At 44.1% G+C, this 20,994-nt stretch overlaps 1 protein-coding gene across 1 annotated transcript; it reads left to right on the forward strand.

Annotated features, from left to right (window-relative positions):
- Window positions 1-10,845: 10,845 nt before the first annotated feature.
- Window positions 10,846-13,865, forward strand: LOC123129653 (protein FAR1-RELATED SEQUENCE 5). Its single transcript, XM_044549730.1, has 2 exons — window positions 10,846-12,094; window positions 12,583-13,865. Exons 1-2 carry the CDS (start codon window positions 10,846-10,848, stop codon window positions 13,863-13,865), a joined length of 2,532 nt encoding a protein of 843 aa, XP_044405665.1.
- The last annotated feature ends 7,129 nt before the right edge of the window (window positions 13,866-20,994 follow it).

The raw sequence follows: 20,994 nt of genomic DNA on the forward strand, positions 1-20,994 counted from the left end.
CGTATAGTAACTTTTCCCGCGAATCATTTGGCACCGTACACTTTACGTCCTAATTTAATGTTACAGACACGAATATAATCGAATATTGGATTGTACACTGGTGCTGTACCCACCGGAGATTGAAGCCTGGCCGTTTGCTCCGGTGGTGCGCAGCACATCGATCGTCAGGGGCATCCGTATATGCACGCACGCACGCACGCGGCCACGCAGAAGGTCTCGATCATTCATTGTCGCCATGAGATCGGAACAGTGCGAGCAGCAGCAGGACGACGCATGGCATCTTCCAGGCCTGCAGAGGCTTCTGATTCCACACCTGACCAATGCATCATGATGTTGCTTAATCATTTTATCTCCACGATCATGGCCGGTGGAGCTAGCAAAGGCCTAAAGATAGGAACCGCGGCCGCGAACAATTGGGCATGCAAACATGAACGACACGCGCAGGTATGAGACCATGAGAGGAGAGGTGACACTGAGTGGCATGGGCAGTGGCAGCCAAGGAAAAAAGCTTGATCAATCTGACGGGGAGGCCATCCAAAGAGGAGGCCGGCCGGGGCAGCTTTTTGTTACCCCGTAGAACATGCAAACGAAAGGCCCCCTTCCCTTTTCCAGAGCGTGCGACAGAAGATAGGCGCTTTCCAGTCCCAGGAAGCTCCTCCGTCCATAACCTCAGCTCAGCTGGCTTCCTTCCCTTGTTAATTCCTTCTTCCATTGTGAAAAGCGCCCATTAATTCCGTCTTGCATAGAGATAGAATCTGCTCCGGAGTAAACACCACAAGGATCATCGATCCACCGTACGTACGTGCAAGGGCCACGACAAGCCATCAGTGCGTAATAATGCTTATGCTGGCTGCAAATTAACTGCATTGCTCCTGGCAAGCCTAAACTATTTATGGGAGCACTATCTGGTAGCTAGCTGCGTGAATGCATGTTCGCTCATTCATCGGCATTCGGGTGTACCATCAGATCAATCCATTGGCAGCATAAAGATCACCGTAGGAATAAGTGGCACATGGCACAGCTTGATTGTCTCTCGGAAAGGGAATGGTATATATGCGTTGTACTCAAGATCAGCTATAATGTGCTTGTTGGTTAATTCAGTACAACCTGCCATATGTAAGTTGTGGGCACGGCCATTACATTGAACATTGGCATTATACTACTAAAACAGTCTTTCCACAGATTCAGCAAAAATAAGTCACCACTCGCAAGTTAAAAGTGAGGCCCGTCGGCGGTGACATCGTTACCTGAGGGCATCTTCAGTGCGGACCCTTAAAACGGACACAGTATCCATCCGTGGATGTGTTCAGACGCGTCTGCGGACATCTAATCGTGCCTCAAATGTCTAGACATATTTCAAACGAAATTTGAACAAAGCTGACGATTTTCTTGCGAACTGGGTAATTTTCATTTAGACCGGACCACAATCATGACATTTTTGACAAATTTAATTAAATAAAGGCACCTGAAAGTTAACCTAGTTTAACTCTTCGCCGCATCCATGCTTCAAGTCTTTGTTGTTCCCATGTCCGGCATCTCCGCCGGCCGTGAGCTCCGCCAAGTGAAGTTGCGGGTCGCCGACGAGAAAGAGTAAGACATGGAACACGAATGTGCCCACATGAGACACTGGCGCCTCCGTCTCCCATATACTACTCTTCCTTCTCGGAGTCCGTAGCCTAGACGTTGTCGGTCGAGGTGAGATTCACGATAGACGTGGACAGGTCGGCCTCGTGGTCGTACCCAGTGCGAACGATGCAGAGCTACCGACGTTCACGTCTGTGATCGCATGCACCGCCAGTGCCCCCTTCACGTCCGACACAAGCGCTAAGCGCGGCCTCATAGAGCGTCTGCTGCTCGACGATGAAGTTTGGGTTCTCCCGTTTCCTCCGCCTCCATTGCGCATGTCATAGAATGAGCAAGAGGAGCATCCGATGATCGCCGCCTCGACTACATGCTCCTAGATGGAGTTCGCATCACCCATCCCACAGCCGATGTTTTTACCAGTCGGCCGACGAGAGGAGGAGGATTGATCCCTAGGAGTGACATCATGCGCGCTGCGGGGCTTAGAGTATCTATAGCCGGACTTGGCAAATCCTGCCCCTGAAACGCCCCCAAACGAGTCCGGGCGCGTCCGCGGGCACTGACCGGACACCCCTCATATTTGCCATTCTGCATCCGTGTATCTCATATCCGGCGCCTTATATCCACACTACCCATGCACACATTGAACAATCCTACGTGATCAAACGACAGACAAGAAAATTGAGCTGCAAAGGAACACAAGATCGGCTGCAAACAGACATAGCATACTTCACCACATCCAAAAGATCATAGTTTGTCCACAGACAAGTTCATAAACTTCTACAAAAAAATGATATAAACATTGAGGAGGAGGAGGAGGAGGAGGGCCGGAATCACCACTTCCTCGCCGGGCCTTTGCCCTTCCGGTCGTCGGCTCAGCTGTAGGCGTCCGCGGCTGGCGGAGGGTCTTGGTCGTCGGACGACGAGGTGCAGCTGTCGCCGCCGTCGGAGTCGGAGTCGGAGAGGACGATGAGCCCCTTCATCCGACGGACCGCCCTGTCCTACTCCCGCTTCTGCCTTGCCACCTGAGCCTTCTTCGTCGCTGCCTCCTTCGCCCCGCGCTCCGACTGCTCAATAGCTAGCCGAAGTGCCTTGGCGTTCTTCCGTCGGAGGCGGCGAGCGTCCGTCTCCGCCGTCGTGAGGGAGCTGCGGTACACCTAGGCGACGAGACGCGTGTCCTCGTCGGCGTCCGGCTCTGTGCCGCGGCGGCGACGCGTGGACTACTCTGCCGCCTCCTCTCCCGTGCACGCTGCCTCTTGCGGTGTGCAGCGTGCGCCTCCGACTTTGGAGTGCGCGTGCGGGCTGGAGGCGTGGGCACAAGCACCCAACGCTGGCTGCGTGCAGGAGCGGACGGCGGGGGAAGGAGATGACGCGGGGTCGGCGCGGACTGTGCTGACCGAGCGTCGCTGCGCGCGGGCCGGGAGAGTCCAGCTCCGGCGTCCGCGCTGCGCCGGCACGGGAGGTGCGGCGATGCTCCAGATCTGGAACTACCACCGGTCTCCATCTTGGACCGCTCCAACGCAATGCGGAGTACCATCTCCTTCTCGTAGTCGAGCTCCGAGCCGGAGTCGCTGCCGAATCTGCTCATCGTGGTGGATGGAATCAGAAAGAGTGAGGGAGAGGAATGGACAGAGCGAGAGAGAGGGACAGAGTGAGCTAGGGTTTAAGCTTGCCGCTTGGATTGATGTAAGAGGCCAGATTGTAGATGCTCTTATGCGGTCTTCTTCACCGCTCTAGAGCAGCTAGCTAGCTTAGTAGTCGTGCATGTAGTATAGTCTAAACTAGATATGCCACATTTTGGAGCTACGACCACGACGATCGTAGCCTTGATCAAAATCGGCACATGTTATATATTTTGGTGGCCGATCAATGTAATAAACTATAAGTTATATGTCTATATAGTCGAGTTTAACTTCATTTCTTACGTGTGCATGTGCCCAATTTTAAATTTGCACTGATATATTCGAGAATTATGAGATTTTTTGCCAAATTTGACGGGTAAATTAACAAAGGCGTCAAGCCATATGTCCAGTGCGACTGGTAATTTCTGGAAGTAGTGCGGCAAAGCATACGATTGTACTGCTGGTAGTCACTGGTATTTTCATAAAATACCAATGGCGTTCGAAATTTGATCGGCGCCATACCTTTCTCAATCATAAGGGTTTTTCTACTGGTGTATATTGAATTCGGTTGGATGGCGTTTTCTTATGTGAGCCGTTTCCAAGCTATTTGTCCGGACATATATAGAGGAAGTGATGTTGGGTTGAAGATGCTCTGACCAATGTTGAACCCGTCACCGAAGAAGTTTTAACAGTCTTGCTAAGTCCCAGTCAACTAGACTTTATGAAGTCTCAGTCGATACTATATCCATAAGATATTATATTAAGATCTATGCAAAATTTCTTTTCAAATTTTTTTTAAGAATGATCTTTTCAGTTTTTTCTTTTTCTCTTTTGCATGTTGTATCACTTGACTAAGATTTAGTTAAATCTCAGTGGACCGAGACCTAGTCACATCCAAGTTTTAAGCCTCCGTCGTTTGATAGGTAGGTTTAATGAACGTACGCCCACGCAGCTATGGTAATTTATTGTGCGGCCGCTGGTAATTAGCTCGGCCCCGTCATCAACGTGTAAATGAATCACATGCATGTGTTCTTTACAGATACGTACGCAAAACTGGGGCTGGACCCGTCTCCTCTCTCCCTCATCTCGCAGCGTGGCGGCTGCAGAGGAGCAGAACGCAGGCGCGGCATGGACAGCAGAAAGGCCTACAGCCTCGGCGCGCACCCCGCATGGCGGGTGGGAGACGACCCACGCCTCCGGCCAACACCAAACAAGCCACGCACATGACCTGTTGGCCTCTCTCCCCCTATCTCTCTCCATGGATGTACAGTGCGTACTACGAGTGTACACCTTGTCTGGCCAATGGTCAGACCGGGTCAGGCCTGTTCGGGTAGGGGGGGGGGGGGGGGGGGGGGGGGGGGGGGGGGCTTGCTTCCAAGCCATCTCGTTACTCGTTAGTGCAAGGACCCCGAGACTTTATCGTCCCATACGCGAGCATGCTTCCGTGGTCCAACAAACCTGCTCGTGATCGATATTCCTTGGATCCTTTCCGTTGGAAAAATTGAACCTCTGATTGTTTAATGCATGGCAGTAACTAGCACGCAAAGTAGAAATACATTCGGTTGGTAGCACAGTCAATTCCATACTGGTAGAAAGTGAATTGCGTGGGTACACGTCCGTTCTCATACCAAAACAGGGGGAATGGAAAGTGCATGTAGAAGGTTCATGCACAAGTATCACCTAGTACTCCCTCAAAATTGGGAAGTGAGCAGATTGATTAGTTTGTCTAGCTCAATCTTGGAGGAATTTATTTTTGCCTCAAAATTGATTGTGCTACAAAGTCCAAACTCCAGACATGCCTAGATCAGGTATCAAACCAGACACAACTTTAGAGCTATATTCGCTACAACAAGCATATATGTTTGGTGCAAAGGATATATAAGGACAGACGGCATGTGCTACAGAAGTTCTTCTTAAGCGAAAAGGTGGCCCTTAGAGCATGAAGAATGGGGAGCTTCGATACGAGCTTAGACTACTGCAATGTCACCAAGGGTCTGAGTGAAAAAAAATCCAAAACATGTACTATCTCTTTTGACATACAATTGGTCATGCCGGATTTCAGCAACCAATACAACCCCTCTCCCCTCTCAACCAGATCTGCTTTTCCCCTTAGACTCTGCACTAGCCAGGGCACTAGTACCATCAAATTTTAACTTAGACACTCATGTGGCAATGGCGAAACCAACTTGGTACCGAGCTAGGTTATGGATAGGGTTAAGCATAGACGCACCAAGAACAACAATACACTCACAACAACACCACAAAGTGCACGCTAACACAACATTTACTCAAGACTGGAGTCACGGTGATTGACGAAGTCACCACTGGCTGTTTCATCCTCCTATCATCCAAAGTATAAGCTGATTCTCCAAAACAAAATTTTGGGGCAAAAGTGTGCCTAATATGGTTCTTTTTTTTTAAACTCAACCCATATATTAATTAAAGACCAAGATTCTTACAATCATTCATTACATAGCTTGCCACGCAGGGCGGAACACTATTACATAACACACCGTCACTCCTGCTATCAAAACTAAATTTAGCAATCTCTATCAAAACTAAATTTAGCAATCTCTATCAAAACTAAATTTAGCAATCTCATGAGCCACCCTATTTGCCCGCCTGTCAATCTTCACAATCTTGAATAAACTTAGAGACGCTCGTCGCTTCTTTTTTCAGATCCACGAGAGGCGATCTGTCAATGAAATCTTTTGCCAGAAAAGAAACAACAAACGAGCAATCAATTTCCAAAATAATTGGCTTGTGAAGTGTAATACCAATGTACATCCTGGCGAGGCAAGCACGGAATTCCGCTTCATCCACATAGGAGCAGGACTGGATAAAATCCCACGAAGAAATCACTACTTCGCCCAGATGATTCCTAGTGATCACCCCAACACTAGCCGATTTCAAAATTTCCACAAAATTAGCATCAACATTTATCTTTATATACTCAGGCTCCGGAGGCTTCCAAACAACATGACCGTTCGTGGGCGGGATCACATACCTCCAATTATCTATCACCCCCTTACCCTTGTTGCTTAAGTCCACTCGCACACAATTGTTGGCTGATGAGAAGGTTTTCCAATAATTTTCCACATAACTGACTGAGGCGGACAGACAGAGATTCCTTCCCCCTTTCAAAAATTAAATCATTCCTGAGATGCCTAATATGGTTCTAATCTATACTTAATATTAAAAGGAGTAAGGTTTTATACATCATTCATCAGTTTTAGCCTATCATACATCTAGGCCTTGGTCCGTCACGCCCTATTGCGTTCAACTGATCTGACCAATGTTTATGTAAAAAAGAGAAGGTTCTTAGGGCATCTCCAAAGATGGCTCGCAAATGGCTCCGGTATATGCCCGTTTTTATATTCGAATGTAGTCCGCGAACATGATGCCGGAGGAAAACATCCAGAGCTGTGCACAAATTAATCCAGTTGGGAGGAGAGAGAGTAGAGGGGACCATGCATGTGGTGGAATTTTTGATGTGGTGTCCGGTTGGAAGGAGAGAGAGGAGGGGGCATGCATGTGAATAGGGAGAAAAAAGAGGAGGACCATGTGATTACTTTTGGTTGGTAAGTGGATGTCCAGACTCCGGTATAGCTCCCCCATGTTTGTCTCAGATTTTCCGTAAAACGGACATTTGGACCACTTCATGGACCGATGAGGGTCCCCATTGGATGACAAAAGTTGATATAAATGATCCAGACACCATAATCTGAACATATACCAGAGCTTTGAGGGTCTCCTTTGAAATGCCCTTATGTAATTGATATTCCCTCTTCCCTTCCTTACACACAATCCCATTCATTCAAATACGTCTGCAACTTGAGAGCAATAAGACATCTCAAATCAAGGAGTGGGTCCGTTTATCCCTAGAGAAAACAAAGAACGAACAAACTTCTCAAAAGGAAAGAATTAATGGGAGAGAGACCCTATATGTTGGCTAATTAAACGGGATGTATATGTGATTTGCATGGGATAGAGAGGCCCTATATGTTGGCTAATTAAACGGGATGCGTATGTAATTTGCATGGTAGAGATATGTTAGGTAACTAAGGCTAGTCATAGTGGGGACTGGGGAGTAATATAGACTAGTGCCATGCATATGACGCTAATCCATGTTACTACCTTCATAATGCAAAGTAATATAAAAATAATATTACAGATGATTGTATTTATTAGACGGTAGACTTATTTTGCTTTTAGTTGCGTTATGTTAAAGTAACATCATATTACTTTAAACATCTCTCCTTATTAACTACATGTCACATAAATACACTTGTTTTAAATTGTGTTATGATACTTAGGGGGTGTTTGGTTCTAGGGACTTTTTTATGTTGGGACTAAAAAAAGTCCCTAGCAAACCAAACAGGGTGGGACTTTTTTTGGACTTTTTGCTAAAAGTCCTTAGAAGCACCTCCTTGAGAGTCTTTTTCAAAAAATCCTAGGGACTAGAAAAAATCCTAAAACTAGAGAACCAAACACCACCTTACTTCCATTATGACCAGCCTAAGCGGATACATATGTGACTGCCATGGGAGAGACACCCTATGTGTCGGCTAATTAAACGGATGCATATGTGACTTACAGGGGGAGAGAGACCATATATACATATATTGGCTAATTATAAACGGATGCATATGCGACTTGCATGGAAGAGAGACCTAATCTAGTATGCTAATTAAATGGATGTATATTGGCTAATTAAACGGGATGCATAGTGACATGCATGATGCAATGAATGGGAGAGAGGAATTTGTGGGAAGGTGACGACTTTTCGTTTTCCCCACCCGCGTCGCTCCTGCGGGCGGCCAGGGCGGGCCAACCCCAGCCGCTGGCAGGGGCCCCTTCCTCTCCATTCCTTCTTCTCGCCACCGTCGGGGCGCGGCAGTGGCAGCGACAACGACGGGAGCTCCTCTTCCCATGGTTGGTGGGTCTATCGCGGGTGGGCAACTCCAGCAAGTGGAGGCGCGTTGGCGACGGGGCCCGGCGGCGGGGTCTCGCATGTGTCGCGGGCAACAGCGACTCCTAGTGGTCGGCCGTTGCGCGCTCGTGGTGGCCATCATGGCTCGATCTGGTGCGGCGGGTCGCCGGCACCTCGGGTGGCACTAGGCTCCCCACTGGTGGTGGTGGCGATCCCTGGCTGCGGCTAGGTCTCCCCGATGCTTCGGGTCGGCGTAGTGGTGGTAGCTCGTTGGGGTTGCACAGGTCATCGGCGTGGGCGCGACACGACTTTTGGTGCTCGACGGCGGGTGTGGATGGTGGTTGCGACCTCCCTTCTCCTGGGTAATGGTCGGCGGCACGCGTCTCGTGGTCATCAAGGTGGCTACGACCTAATGTTTGTGCTCGAGCGTGCCAGATCTAGGCCCGAGGTAGATCAGAGCTCATGCTGCTCCGGGTAGGCGGGGTTAGGTTCGGTTCGGATGGTGCTCACAGGTGGTGCTCATGCTCTTCTCACGGGCGCGGTGGTCGGTGGTGGTGGTCGTGATACAGTTGGATCGGTGCGTGGATCGGCGTTGTGGCCACGGACATGGCGTCGTGTGAGCTCGCTTGGGCTAGGGCTTGGGGCTTGCTCACCGACGACCGTTGACAGTCATGGAGTCATGCCCCCCTAGTCAACCGGAATTGGCTGGGGACACAGGCGTGGGTGGCTCCTACTGTGGAGGCGCTTACCCAGACTCGGTTACTTATGTCGGGCATGGAGTAGGTGTCATGCGTAGATGGCGTGACTCTGTTGTTCCTACCGCGGTTGAGTGTGTTGCGAAGTGCGTGGTGTACGGTGTCTTGCGACGGGGATGCCACGGCGGCGGCCCCGAATGGCGGTCCGCATGGTTTTCTCTCCAGCAGGCAATATCACGACAGTGGTGGCTCTCTTTCCGGGTTGGGTGGGCGACGGGACACTAGTGCAGAACCGGGCAATAGCACCGGTTCGTAAGGCCCTTTAGTGCCGGTTCCATAACCGGCACTAAAGTGTGGGCACTAAAGCCCCCCCCCCTTTAGTACCGGTTCAACACGAACCGATGCTAAAGGGCAACCACGTGGCACGAGCCAGCTCCGGGGGCCGGGAGCCCTTTAGTATCGGTTGGTAACACCAACCGGTACTAAAATGTTTGGGGGTTTTTGGTTTTATGATTTCTTTTTTATTTAATTTTGTGTTTTCCATTTTAATTCTTTTTCGTTTGCTGGTATTTTACGATACTACACATTGTACACGTATGCATATATATATATATATATATATATATATATATATATATATATATATATATATGGAGAGCGATATTTGGCAACGGGTTGCCCGATAGCAAATCTGCCTCCCGCTTACCAGGCCGACCAGGAAACAGCCTTGATCGCCCTCCCACTGACCAGCATCTCGATCGTCCCTCTTACCAGGCCGGCCAGAAGCCCACTTACCAGGCCGGTCAGAAGCCCAGTTACCAGGCAGACCACCAGCCCACTTACCAGGCCGATCACACGCTCCCCACCACCCGCACGACCCTTCCCACCACCCACCCGCCCCTCCCCCTACCCCTCTACCCCTCCTCCAGATCTGGATCAAACGGGAGAATCAACAGAAATTACCAGGCAAACATCTCAAGAAATTACCAGGCTGATCAACGTATAAGGCCGATCTCTCACACGCTCCCCACCACCCGCACGACCCTTCCCATCACCCACCCACCCCTCCCCCTACCCCTCATCCAGATCTGGATCAAACGGGAGAATCAACAGAAATTACCAGGCAAACATCTCAAGAAATTACCAGGCAAACGGGAGGATCAAAGAGAGCAGACAAACAGAAATTAAAGAGGCAAAATCACCAGGCAAACATCTCCAGAGAATCAACAAAAGACATCAACTCAAACCTGGTAAGAATCAAGACTCATCTCTAGATAATTCTGCTTAATAATTACATAGTAAAAATATCATGCACTTTAGCTGACTACTATAATTTGATAAAGAAAAGGGGTGTCTTTTACTATCATGTACTGTAATTGTCCTGTTTAGTGTTCTTCCCAATCAACCCTGCGATTCTTGCCTTCAAACAACTGTGTAAATAGTAAACAGAACAATGAGTTTAAAAATAAGAGTCAACACATGTAAATGTATGCTAACATGAAACGTAAAAACAATGAAGCAGGAGTAGATAAATGGATACTACTAGAGGAGAAAATGTAGATGCTGCAGGAGGAGGGAGAATGCATGAAGAGGACAGTGCAGCGCGCACACCAAGCAACAATTGTGCAAGCATCACGGAAACAGGTAAAATTACCAGCATTTGTGTTTACATATAGTCATGGAATGAAAAACACAAGGACTTTACTATTGAATTGGGTTTGAAAATTACCAGCATTAGGGGACACATATTACCAGGTTCAATAATATACAAATTTACCAGGGTTATTTTTAGACAGAAAAAAGAATACTTTACTATTGAAGTGGGGTTGAAAATTACCAGCATTGGGGCACACATATTACCAGGTTCAAGACTATACAAATTACCAGGGTTATTTTTAGTCAGAAAAGAATACTTTACTATTGAAGTGGGTTTGAAAATTACCATGATGGAGAACTGTTATTTATCATGAAATATTACACTAATCTACCAGGCCAAAATGCAGGAGCTCGGGCAATGAGCGCAAACAACAACTTGCCCAGTGCTGGAACAAATGCACATAGTGCTGGAACAAATGCAAGCACAGGAGCTGGGAGCCTTGGAGAGCAGACAATAAGCGAACCAGCAACTCCAGAATCTGCTGGGATCGACGCTGATATGGAAGGCAGCAACATGGAGGCATATTCCACACCTAAGCAACCTTTACAAGGGACAAAATTTGACACACTGGAGAGCGCACGTGACCACTACAGCATCTATGCGCGCAGGACTGGCTTTGCAATTAGGCAGCAATTCAAGAAAGAGAGGGTGGATGGAACTATAAGCAGGGTGCTCATAGTTTGTACAAAATATGGCAAACGACGCAAGGACAGGGATGAGCTGCAAGATGTGGAAAACCCAGCCAGCATTGTGAAGAAGAGGAAAAAAAAGAAAGTTGTTAGGACTGAATGCCAAGCACACATGTACCTAACCCACGATGATGCATGGTGGACTGTTGCCCGTTTCGAGGACAACCACAATCACCCCCTGATCAAAAAAACGTCCCTAACAAAATTCTTATCATCACATCGGTACATTCCGAAGGAGGAGCAGGACTTCTTGAGGGTTCTGCACGGATGCAACATTGAGACTGCGAGGCAGATGCAGCTGATGTCATGGTTCTACGGAAGCGCTCAAGACGTACCTTACATGACACAAGACATTGCTAATCAACGAGCTAAATTCCGCTTAGAGCACCGCCACAAGGACGTTGGGAGCACAATTGCGTACTTCCAAGAGATGAGGGCCAAAGACTCATATTTCTACTGGAGAATCAAACTTGATGATGAGGACAGGGTTGAAAACTTGTTCTGGATAGATGGTGCATCACGCAGGGCATATGCAAAGTATAATGACTGTTTGTCGTTCGACACAACATACATGACAAACATGTACAAGATGCCGTGTGCACCATTCATTGGAATTAATAACCATGGTCAATCCATCCAGTTTGGGTGTGGCTTCATTCGAAACGAACTAAAGGAGAACTTTGTGTGGCTCTTTAACACATTCCTCCATGCAATGGGTGGTGTTGCCCCAAAAAACATCATCACAGACCAGGACTTTGCAATGAGGAGTGCAATCGACGAGGTCTTCTTGAACATTATACACAGAAATTGCCGCTGGCATATAATGAAGAAGGCACAGGAAAAACTTGGAAAGCTTATGGCTGATGATAAACCACTAAACAAAGCATTCAAAGACTGTGTCGACAACAGCTTGACTGGTACATACCTACTCTATTGACCCATTTTAATTACCATTTGTTGACTAAGAGAAGTTACCAGCATATTTGTACTTTAATTACCATTGATTGTGTCTGATGTTATTATTGTCCAATGCAAAAAAAGATATGGGGAATTGTCCCATGAAGTTACCATATGAAAACTAAGAAAAGTTACCAGCATACTTGTACTTTAATTACCATTGATTGTGTCTGATGTTATAATTGTCCCATGCAAAAATAAATAAATATGGGAAATTGGTTCCATGAAGTTACCATATGAAAATTAAGGAAAGTTACCAACATACTTGTACTTCAATTACCATTGATTGTGTCTAATGTTATAATTGTCCCATGCAAAAAAAAGATATGGGAAATTGGTTCCATGAAATTACCATATGAAAACTAGGGAAAGTTACCAACATACTTCTACTTTAATTACCATTGATTGTGTCTGATGTTATAATTATCTCATGTTTTGTGTGTCACAGAGGAAGAGTTTGAAAACAAATGGTGGGCAATGATGGATGTATATGGCCAGACCGACAACGAACATTTTCACTGGCTGTGGGAAAACAGGAAATGTTGGGCCCCGGTGTACTACATGAAGCATTTTTTTCCGTTCTTGCAGACAACTGCAAGGAGCGAGGGATTCAATGCTGTGCTCAAGAAGTACGTGAACCCCAACAACTCATTGATTGAATTCACAACACAATACACTTCAATACAGGAGAAAGTAATGGTGGCTGTGGCGAAAGAGCAAGTGGACACAATTTACAAAGAGGCAGACATGTATTCATTGAACCCAATCGAGTTGCAGATGCGAGGGATATACACACAAAATCTGTTCTCCAAGTTCCAGGTAGAGATGAAGCTAAAGACTGCTTACCGATGCGACACTTTGCAAGATGGAACATTCAGGATGTGGTCGCTCCGAGGCATACTACCAAAATATGGGGATAGGGACTACCATGTGCAAGCAAACAAGGATGAAGGGGTATACTCATGCACTTGCTGCAAGTTCCATCGCGATGGGCTGTTGTGCGCACACATACTACGAGTATTGGAACAGATTGGAGTCTACGAGATACCAAGGAGGTATATCCTAGATAGGTGGACATGGGACCCAGAGGAGGATCTTGTTGAGCCTGATTACCAACAGCCAACAGTTAAGAAGGGTATGACAGAGGAAGGAAAAAATATCATGAGATATACATCTATTCTGAATGATTTCAAGGAACAAGCAAAAGACGCTTGCACTACTGATGAAGGGATGGCATTGGCAAGGAAACACGTTGATGCTTTCAGAGATGACATGGATGCGCTAAAAAAGAGGCAACTAAAGAAAGCAAGAAAGGAAAAAGATGAGGGAAAGGAAGCACAAATGATTTCTTCACCACCATGGACTAGGGCCACTGAAGGGGTCCCAGTAGCGCATCAAGGAAGCATTCCTGTCATGCATGTGTCTGGCAATATTTTTCAGTTCCAGGGCTCACATACAGAGGGATCCCAATCATCAAACACAAGAGTGGTACTAGACCCAGCAAAGTCTACTACGAAAGGGCGTCCAAAAGAGAAAAGATTCCAGCACCCATTTGACATTGCAAAACCAAAAAAAAGAGGAAATGTAGAGTATGCGGGTCAACAAAACATGATAAACGCAAATGTACCTCACCCATCCCGCACTGAGAAACTTGAAGTGCAAAAACTTAGATGGGCATTGAAGTGCAAGTTATCGATTTTACTTATCAATTTTACCCATTTTATTGTGTAAACGATGTCGTGACGCCATGTAATGAAAAGTTATCAGCACTGAAAACAGGAAAGTTATCATCCAAAATGTAATGGGGATTTTCAGAAAAGAGAATGAGATTAGTTATCGTTCTTTGTTTGTGAGCAAAATGTTACGACGCCGTGAAAAAGAAAGTTATCAGAACCTGATAAAGGATGTTATCAGCTCTGACTAACATAAGTTATCACCGAAATTGTATAGAAAAAAATATAGTAATCAGCCCAAAAAATGTATAAAACTATCATCGTTACATAAATTCAAACTTATATTGGTGCAAATTCCTCACCTCAATTACTCATTGTTGAACAAGTGATAGCGCCATTGCGTGCATTTGTTAAGAGGATGGTCCAGCCACATGCTTGTCAATATTTTCCTCAGCGCCGGGATCTGCTCCTGAGTTATTGCCGGGATATTTTTACCATCCCAGAACTCCAAGATCTTGAACGCGAAGAAACCGCAATCAGTACTATAAGGAGAAAACAAAAAAATGTGTTAAAAGCAAACTAAGATATGCAAAAAGGTGAACGACCTTTAAAAATGCTACACTACTAAGTTACCAGGTATTTAGATGGGAAAAGATGATGGAGTACTAGCCAAAAAAACTAACCCATTATTCTGTTTGAATACATCGATGTACACAAGATCATAGCCTTGAATCTGCTTACTCGAGTCCTTGTATGCAATCAACCAGGCTTTTTTAATACCATTCATAAGCTTTGTCGCATGTGTGATGAGCGAAGGGCTATCTTGTGTACGAAGGGAATCAAGAACTTCAAATCGTTTTGCCTTAAGATTAAGGCACAAGACATACCAATGCCCATCCTTTGGTAGAGGTCCCAACTTTTGCAGTGTTGGAAACAGAAGCTGTTACAAAAATGTGAACACATGAAAACAAGAAGTTACCAATGCATTTACAGTTAAAAAAGCAAGTTATCAGAGTACAGACAACATATGTTACCAGTAGGCATACACAAAAGTTACCAACGGATAGTAAATTCTTTAGTGGTACAATGTGTGACAGAACCAAATTAACAGCATAATAAAATTGCCTATTATACCAATTAAAAAACAGCTTGTAGGATTTAAAAAGCAGAAAAGTATGTAGTTTACATCAACAAATGTACCTGATTTTGGTGACTAAGTATGTAGTTTACATCACGACGAAAATGTTTGAGTAGGAACTTGCTCGTGAAATCACATATGAGAAGATATACTGACAGCAACCATGGAAAGATGATCTTCCCTGGGGGTACAGAATCAGAAAGAGTTCGGATGTGGAGTTCTGCAATGTTATTCGAAACTTGTCCACCTTCTATTACACTATTAGCAAGCTCCTCCAATGTGACCCACCGCCCATCGATGTTAATAACCCTAATACTGGAAAACAAACAAAGAAAAAATAGTATATAAGCCAATGTTTTGCCAATGCGAGGTGAAAATAATATAGAAAAGGAAAATAGTAAATGTCATTACTGTTTTATCCTGGAGTCAACTAAATCAGTGGTGTGCTTGATAACTTCTGCGTAAATAACCTCTTCGAGTGCAGATGCTGTGAGGCCACAATATGGAGGCAGAAGGAACTGCGATGGACGGCTTACCCTCACTTTCCGAATGTACGATTTAGGAGTCACACTGGCTGAATTATTACCATTGGGATGTTGAATAATTGGTGTAACAAATTCAGGGCTGATGGGGTGGTCTAGAAGAAAAGTGAAGGGAGTTATCCGAGTTTGGATTGGTGACAAAAAATAGTATGGGGAAACAAAAAAGAAAAGAACTTATTAGAGTTTAGACCAGTAAATTATCAACATGAAACATAATGATGTTATCAAGGTTGGCAGTAAGAAATGTTTGTTAAAAAAAATCTTCCTATCACTACCTTTTACAGAAGCGTTATTTGCTTTTGCTATAGCAGTGGCACGTTCGACTTCTTCAACCCACATAATTATATCGTCGTCTTCAACATCTGCATCATAAACTCGAACTCGACGATCTTCAAAAAGTTGCAATCAGGTCAGTTTGAGAAGTCAATTATGTGGAAAAACAACTAAAGAAAAAAGGTGATAGATATTAAAGAATGATGATATAATTACTGTAGAGAGAAAAAGGGAAGAAAATGAGGGGGGTCAGGATAGTTAAAGGGGCAGCATGAATGTATTAAAAATGGTTTGTTGTGTGCGTGTAGGGAAAGGGGGGGGGGGTATTTCCAGTAACAATAAAAGAAAAAGAGGGTTGAAGTTATCAGCATGGTGGTAGCAGAAGTTATCAGGGTGTGATAATAAAATGTTACCAGCGCAACATTCACAAAGGTTATCATGGTGAAAATTACCATACGATAAAAATGAAAAGCTGCAAACAAGGTACAATATCTTTCATGTAGAGCACTATAATTATCAGTTAAAAGTAGAGCGCGGTAAGTATAAGTCAGATGTTAGTAAAAGTTACCAGGGATAAATAAATAGAAGGGTTGAAATTACCAGCATGGTGCTAGCAGAAGTTATCAGGAGAGATCAGAAAAATGTAACCGTTTAAGTAACTAGTTAGCGAAAAAATGAAAACATGTAGGTATCTTGTTAAAACAAAACGAAAAATACTAGCGCCACATTCGCAAAAAGGTTATCAGATCAGTTAAAAAGTTACCGTACGATAGAGCGATATAATTATCAGATACAAGTAGAGAGCGCAGTAATTATCAGTCAGATGTTAGTAAAAGTTACCAGGGTTAATGAACAATAATAATCACATATAATACATCCAAATGAGCATAAAAAAAAGAGAGCGAATGTGAAACGAAAACAAGTAGTTCATTTCATAGCACACACGCAAAAGCACAACTCATTACATGTGAGAGGGGGGGGGTTGTCCATAAAAAGGATAAAAACAGCATAAATATACACACAAGGATCAAACTAAAAGCATAAACAGGGTCTTCGAAAAGCAGACATCCATCCCATCAATCTTTTGTGATAAAGCGAAGACACGTATATGCCTTCACTTACCAAGGTCGACAGGCTCAGAGCATGAAACCAGCTTGGAGTCAACAGGATTATCTCCTGCATTTGCCGCCATCTCATCAATTGGGGATGCTGCTGCTCGGTCTTGGGGAGCATTGTTAACGGTTGGGTCAACTACTGGTACATGAGTTGTCGAAACAACAGCTGGGGGCGGTGTTGGTACTGCAGCTGGGACTACGACTGTCGTATTAATATCTGGTCCGGGCGGTGTGGGGCCAAAATCTATGCCAAGAGAGCAAGATGGTGGGGTGAAATCCCAGTAGGGCCTCTCAGCAACAACATCTTCTACATCTTCATTAATGCTGAATTCTTGGGCGGCAGTGACTCGGTCATCCCCAACTTGAGCTTCAACAAACAATGCATCTTCAGTTTCAACTGGTTCTGCCACATTGGATTGGGCAGATTCAACTGGAGCTTGAACAACACAAGGTATTTTAACAAGAGCTTGGACATCTTCAGCTACGCCAACGCTCATTGGAGGAGCAATTCCTTGATCTTGATCAGCAGAAGTTTCAGCTATGGCAGCGCTCACTGGATGAGCAATTACTTGAGGTTGATCAGCAGAAGTTTCAGCTACGGCAGCGCTCACTGGATGAGCAATTACTTGAGGTTGATCAGCAGAAGTTTCAGCTTCAGTGCCAATAACAACATTGGCAATCTCTTCTACCGCTTGAGTAATAATGGCTACTTCCGCGAGCTCATCCACAGCTCCAACACGAGGAGAACTGACCACGGGCGAGTCTTTGAAATCATCTTTCACATCCTTGGAAGCAACACAAGGAGAAGATATAGTTGCAGCTGCAACTTTAGAAGACTTTGAAACCTTTCTCACAGTAACCTTGGTCTTCTGACTACACACAAGAAAAGAAAACATTACCAGCTTAAAAAAACATTAGTTAACAGCTTATATTGACATTAGTTACCAGGTTATATTTGTATTGTACAACAGCAAAAATAACATTAGTTACCAGCTTAAAATGACATTAGTTACCAGCTTATATTGACATCAGTTAACAGCTTATATTGACATTAGTTATCAGGTTATATTTGTATTGTACAACAGCAAAAATAACATTAGTTACCAGCTTATATTGACATTAGCTACCAGCTAATAAAACTTTAGTTACCATATTGTATTCACATTGTATGTAAAAGTTACCAAACAAATTTATCATGCTAAAAATAAAAGTAAACTTATAACAGATTTGACTGTAAAAACTAACAGCACTTTGCATACAGTTTACAATGCCACGCGTAAAAAAAGTTAAATTATCGGTGTACATTCACCTAATTTACCAAAGAAAAATAAAAAATAGAAAAAATAATTTAGATTTCATATAGTGAGAAAAAATAGCATTCATAATTACCTGCGTGACGTGTCAGACGAGTCAACATCTGCCAGAGATAGGGTAAGATTACTAGGTACAACCTCAGAAGTGACACCCACACTGGTAGACCGCGATTGCTGAAGGTCGGCAACACTAATAAGTGGAGCATTGGAACCCCTGAAAATTTATTATTTGAAAAGGATATATTGCACGTGAGAAAATTGTTACCATAGACAAATAACAAATGCTTACCAGCATATAATCACTAAAATTATCATGCAAAACAGGGTTAAAACTACATACTGTTCAGATAAAGAACTAAAGTTATCACCGTGATATTATTACTATTCATTTTAGACAAGAACACATGCTTATTAAGGAATAAACAATTTACACACAGAGTTACTACTAATTTTCAGAAGGTAGGTGCTGGCAGAAGTTATAACACAAAAGAGTAACAACAGCTAAATATGAACAAAAATGCAATATAAAAAATGAAATAAAAAGAACTCAACTACCAGATGATAAGAAACTCACTTTTTAGGATGTTGCTTCTTCCGCGTAGGATAGGCAATTACTGAGTTAGTGCCCTTATCAGGGCATACAATGGCAAGCTCTTTGATGACGATTGCCTTGATAGAACAATGTGTATCATCCAACGACGGCTGGTCAGAAACAGTTGTACCAGTGGCCATCGGCGGAGAAGGGAGGCGTAATTTCTTGCGACGCCTGACATATTGCTTACCCAAGTTACGGACAAGAGAAGAACCGCACCTCTTCACGGAAGCATCAACAGCAGCCTCGTTTTGAGTATCCGTCATATGTGGCTGGTTATGCAATCCATCACTAGATACATCACCAGAACGTGAAGTGAGCATAATCTGAGACTCGAGAGGTTGATCAGTTCCTGCAGTAGTAGTTCCATCAATTCCAGCTGACCTTACAGACACTGTGGCAGTTGCGAACATAGTTGCATCCACATCTGGATTCGTTGTGCCACTACCTGAAGCAACATGGGCACTCGGTCCAGCACTACCCCCACTACCTGAAGCCTCATGGGTGTTCGGTCCACCTGAAGAATGATGGTAATGAACGTGAAAATCTAGATCTTCATCAGAGTGACCATCACCGCCACCATCATCAACCTCATGATCAGAATCTGAACCTTCAACAGTTTGCTTGCCGGAATCTTTTACTTCACGTGAACGAGATGCAAGACGGGTGCTCGCAGTCTTCCCAGCAGTATTCCCGGCGGCAGAAGATGAACCCTTGAGTTGGCTCTCTAACACACGGGACATCCATGAGCTGTCTTCACAATCCAAGGACATGAACTCATTAACAAGACCACCGATGAGGCCAACCATGCCAGACGAAAAGCGGCCCACAATAGCAGAAGCTTTAGCAAGTTTCTGATAGAAAAAACAAGAATGAAAAAACAAAATAAATAGGGTTGTGAGAAACATTGATTAACATACAAACAATTACTAAAAATACCACACAAAAATAAGTTCGAAACAAAGTTAATCCAAAGTGAGAATCCAAACTAGGAGAAAAAAGTTATCATCCTAAAAACAGTAAAAGTTACCAGGTATTTATAACAGTTTTTACCAGGAAATGGAAAAAAGAAAAATAATCAAAACACACAAAAAAGGGTAAATAACCTGTTCAGAACAGTTTTGGGGTGCATGAACACGCATGAATTTATCTAGACCTTGCAAGCCACCAAATAAGCAATAGTCTTGGCCATATTGGGGCTTAAGCTGAAATAAATATGATAAAACAAGTAAAAATCGTTATAAAACTGATGGCAATACATAGAAGGTAAGAAAAATGATAAAATGGGAAATTACCGGTAATTTCCCATAAGAAAGCTTGTCCTTCTGGACATCCATCCGGAGAACTTTCGATGCCAACTCATTCGTCCACACATTAATTGCAAAAGGACCATTAGGCAAGATGATACCAAGGCCAGTTAAGTCAATAGCATCTATATACAGAAGCTGGAAAAACAGAAAAGATCATTACAAATCTACCTGTTTGGCGGAAAAAGATATACAATCCAAATCATGGGAACAAAAAACAAGAATAAGGGGACTAACATTGTAGAATAGGAGGCAGCCTGTCGTAGGCTTTCCTTTTGAAAGAGCTTTGTGAAGCTGATCCGCAATAAATTTGCACCAGTTGAGGTTTTTTACATTGCCAATATTTTGCTGTGAAAAAAAAGAAAACACATGAAACAATAGAGGAATGTATGCACACAAGTTAGCAGGGGACATAAGTAGACACTTACAACACTGTTAAAACATTATATCACCAAGTACATAAGCACACAAATACCACATTATTGAGAAGAACCTCATTGCAAGGCATAAATAAGTTATCAGGTGCATTACTATATGAGTACCACACTTTCATGAAAAAGTTATCAGGTGCATTGCTATATGATTTTCACACTTTCATAAAAAAGATACCAGCTGCATTGCTGTATAATTACAACACTGTCAGAAAAAGGTTATCAGGTGAACTACTACATAATTACCACACTTCAGATCATAAAAAAAACAAAGGGACAGAAATTACCACACTACAAAAAGCTGGGAGAGTTATCAAGTGCATATGTGCATAAATCATCAGACTGAGAAGCAAAAGAAGTTACCAGGTAAAAATACAAAAAATAAAAGAGATAAATAGTATGGACTAGAAAGATAGCCAGATGTGCTTACCAACACAGGATACCATCTGGTGCTGATCTTGTTGGAAGTCGTCGGC

The sequence above is a fragment of the Triticum aestivum genome, chromosome 6A (assembly GCF_018294505.1).
Source record: "Triticum aestivum cultivar Chinese Spring chromosome 6A, IWGSC CS RefSeq v2.1, whole genome shotgun sequence".
Classification (NCBI taxonomy): domain Eukaryota; kingdom Viridiplantae; phylum Streptophyta; class Magnoliopsida; order Poales; family Poaceae; genus Triticum; species Triticum aestivum.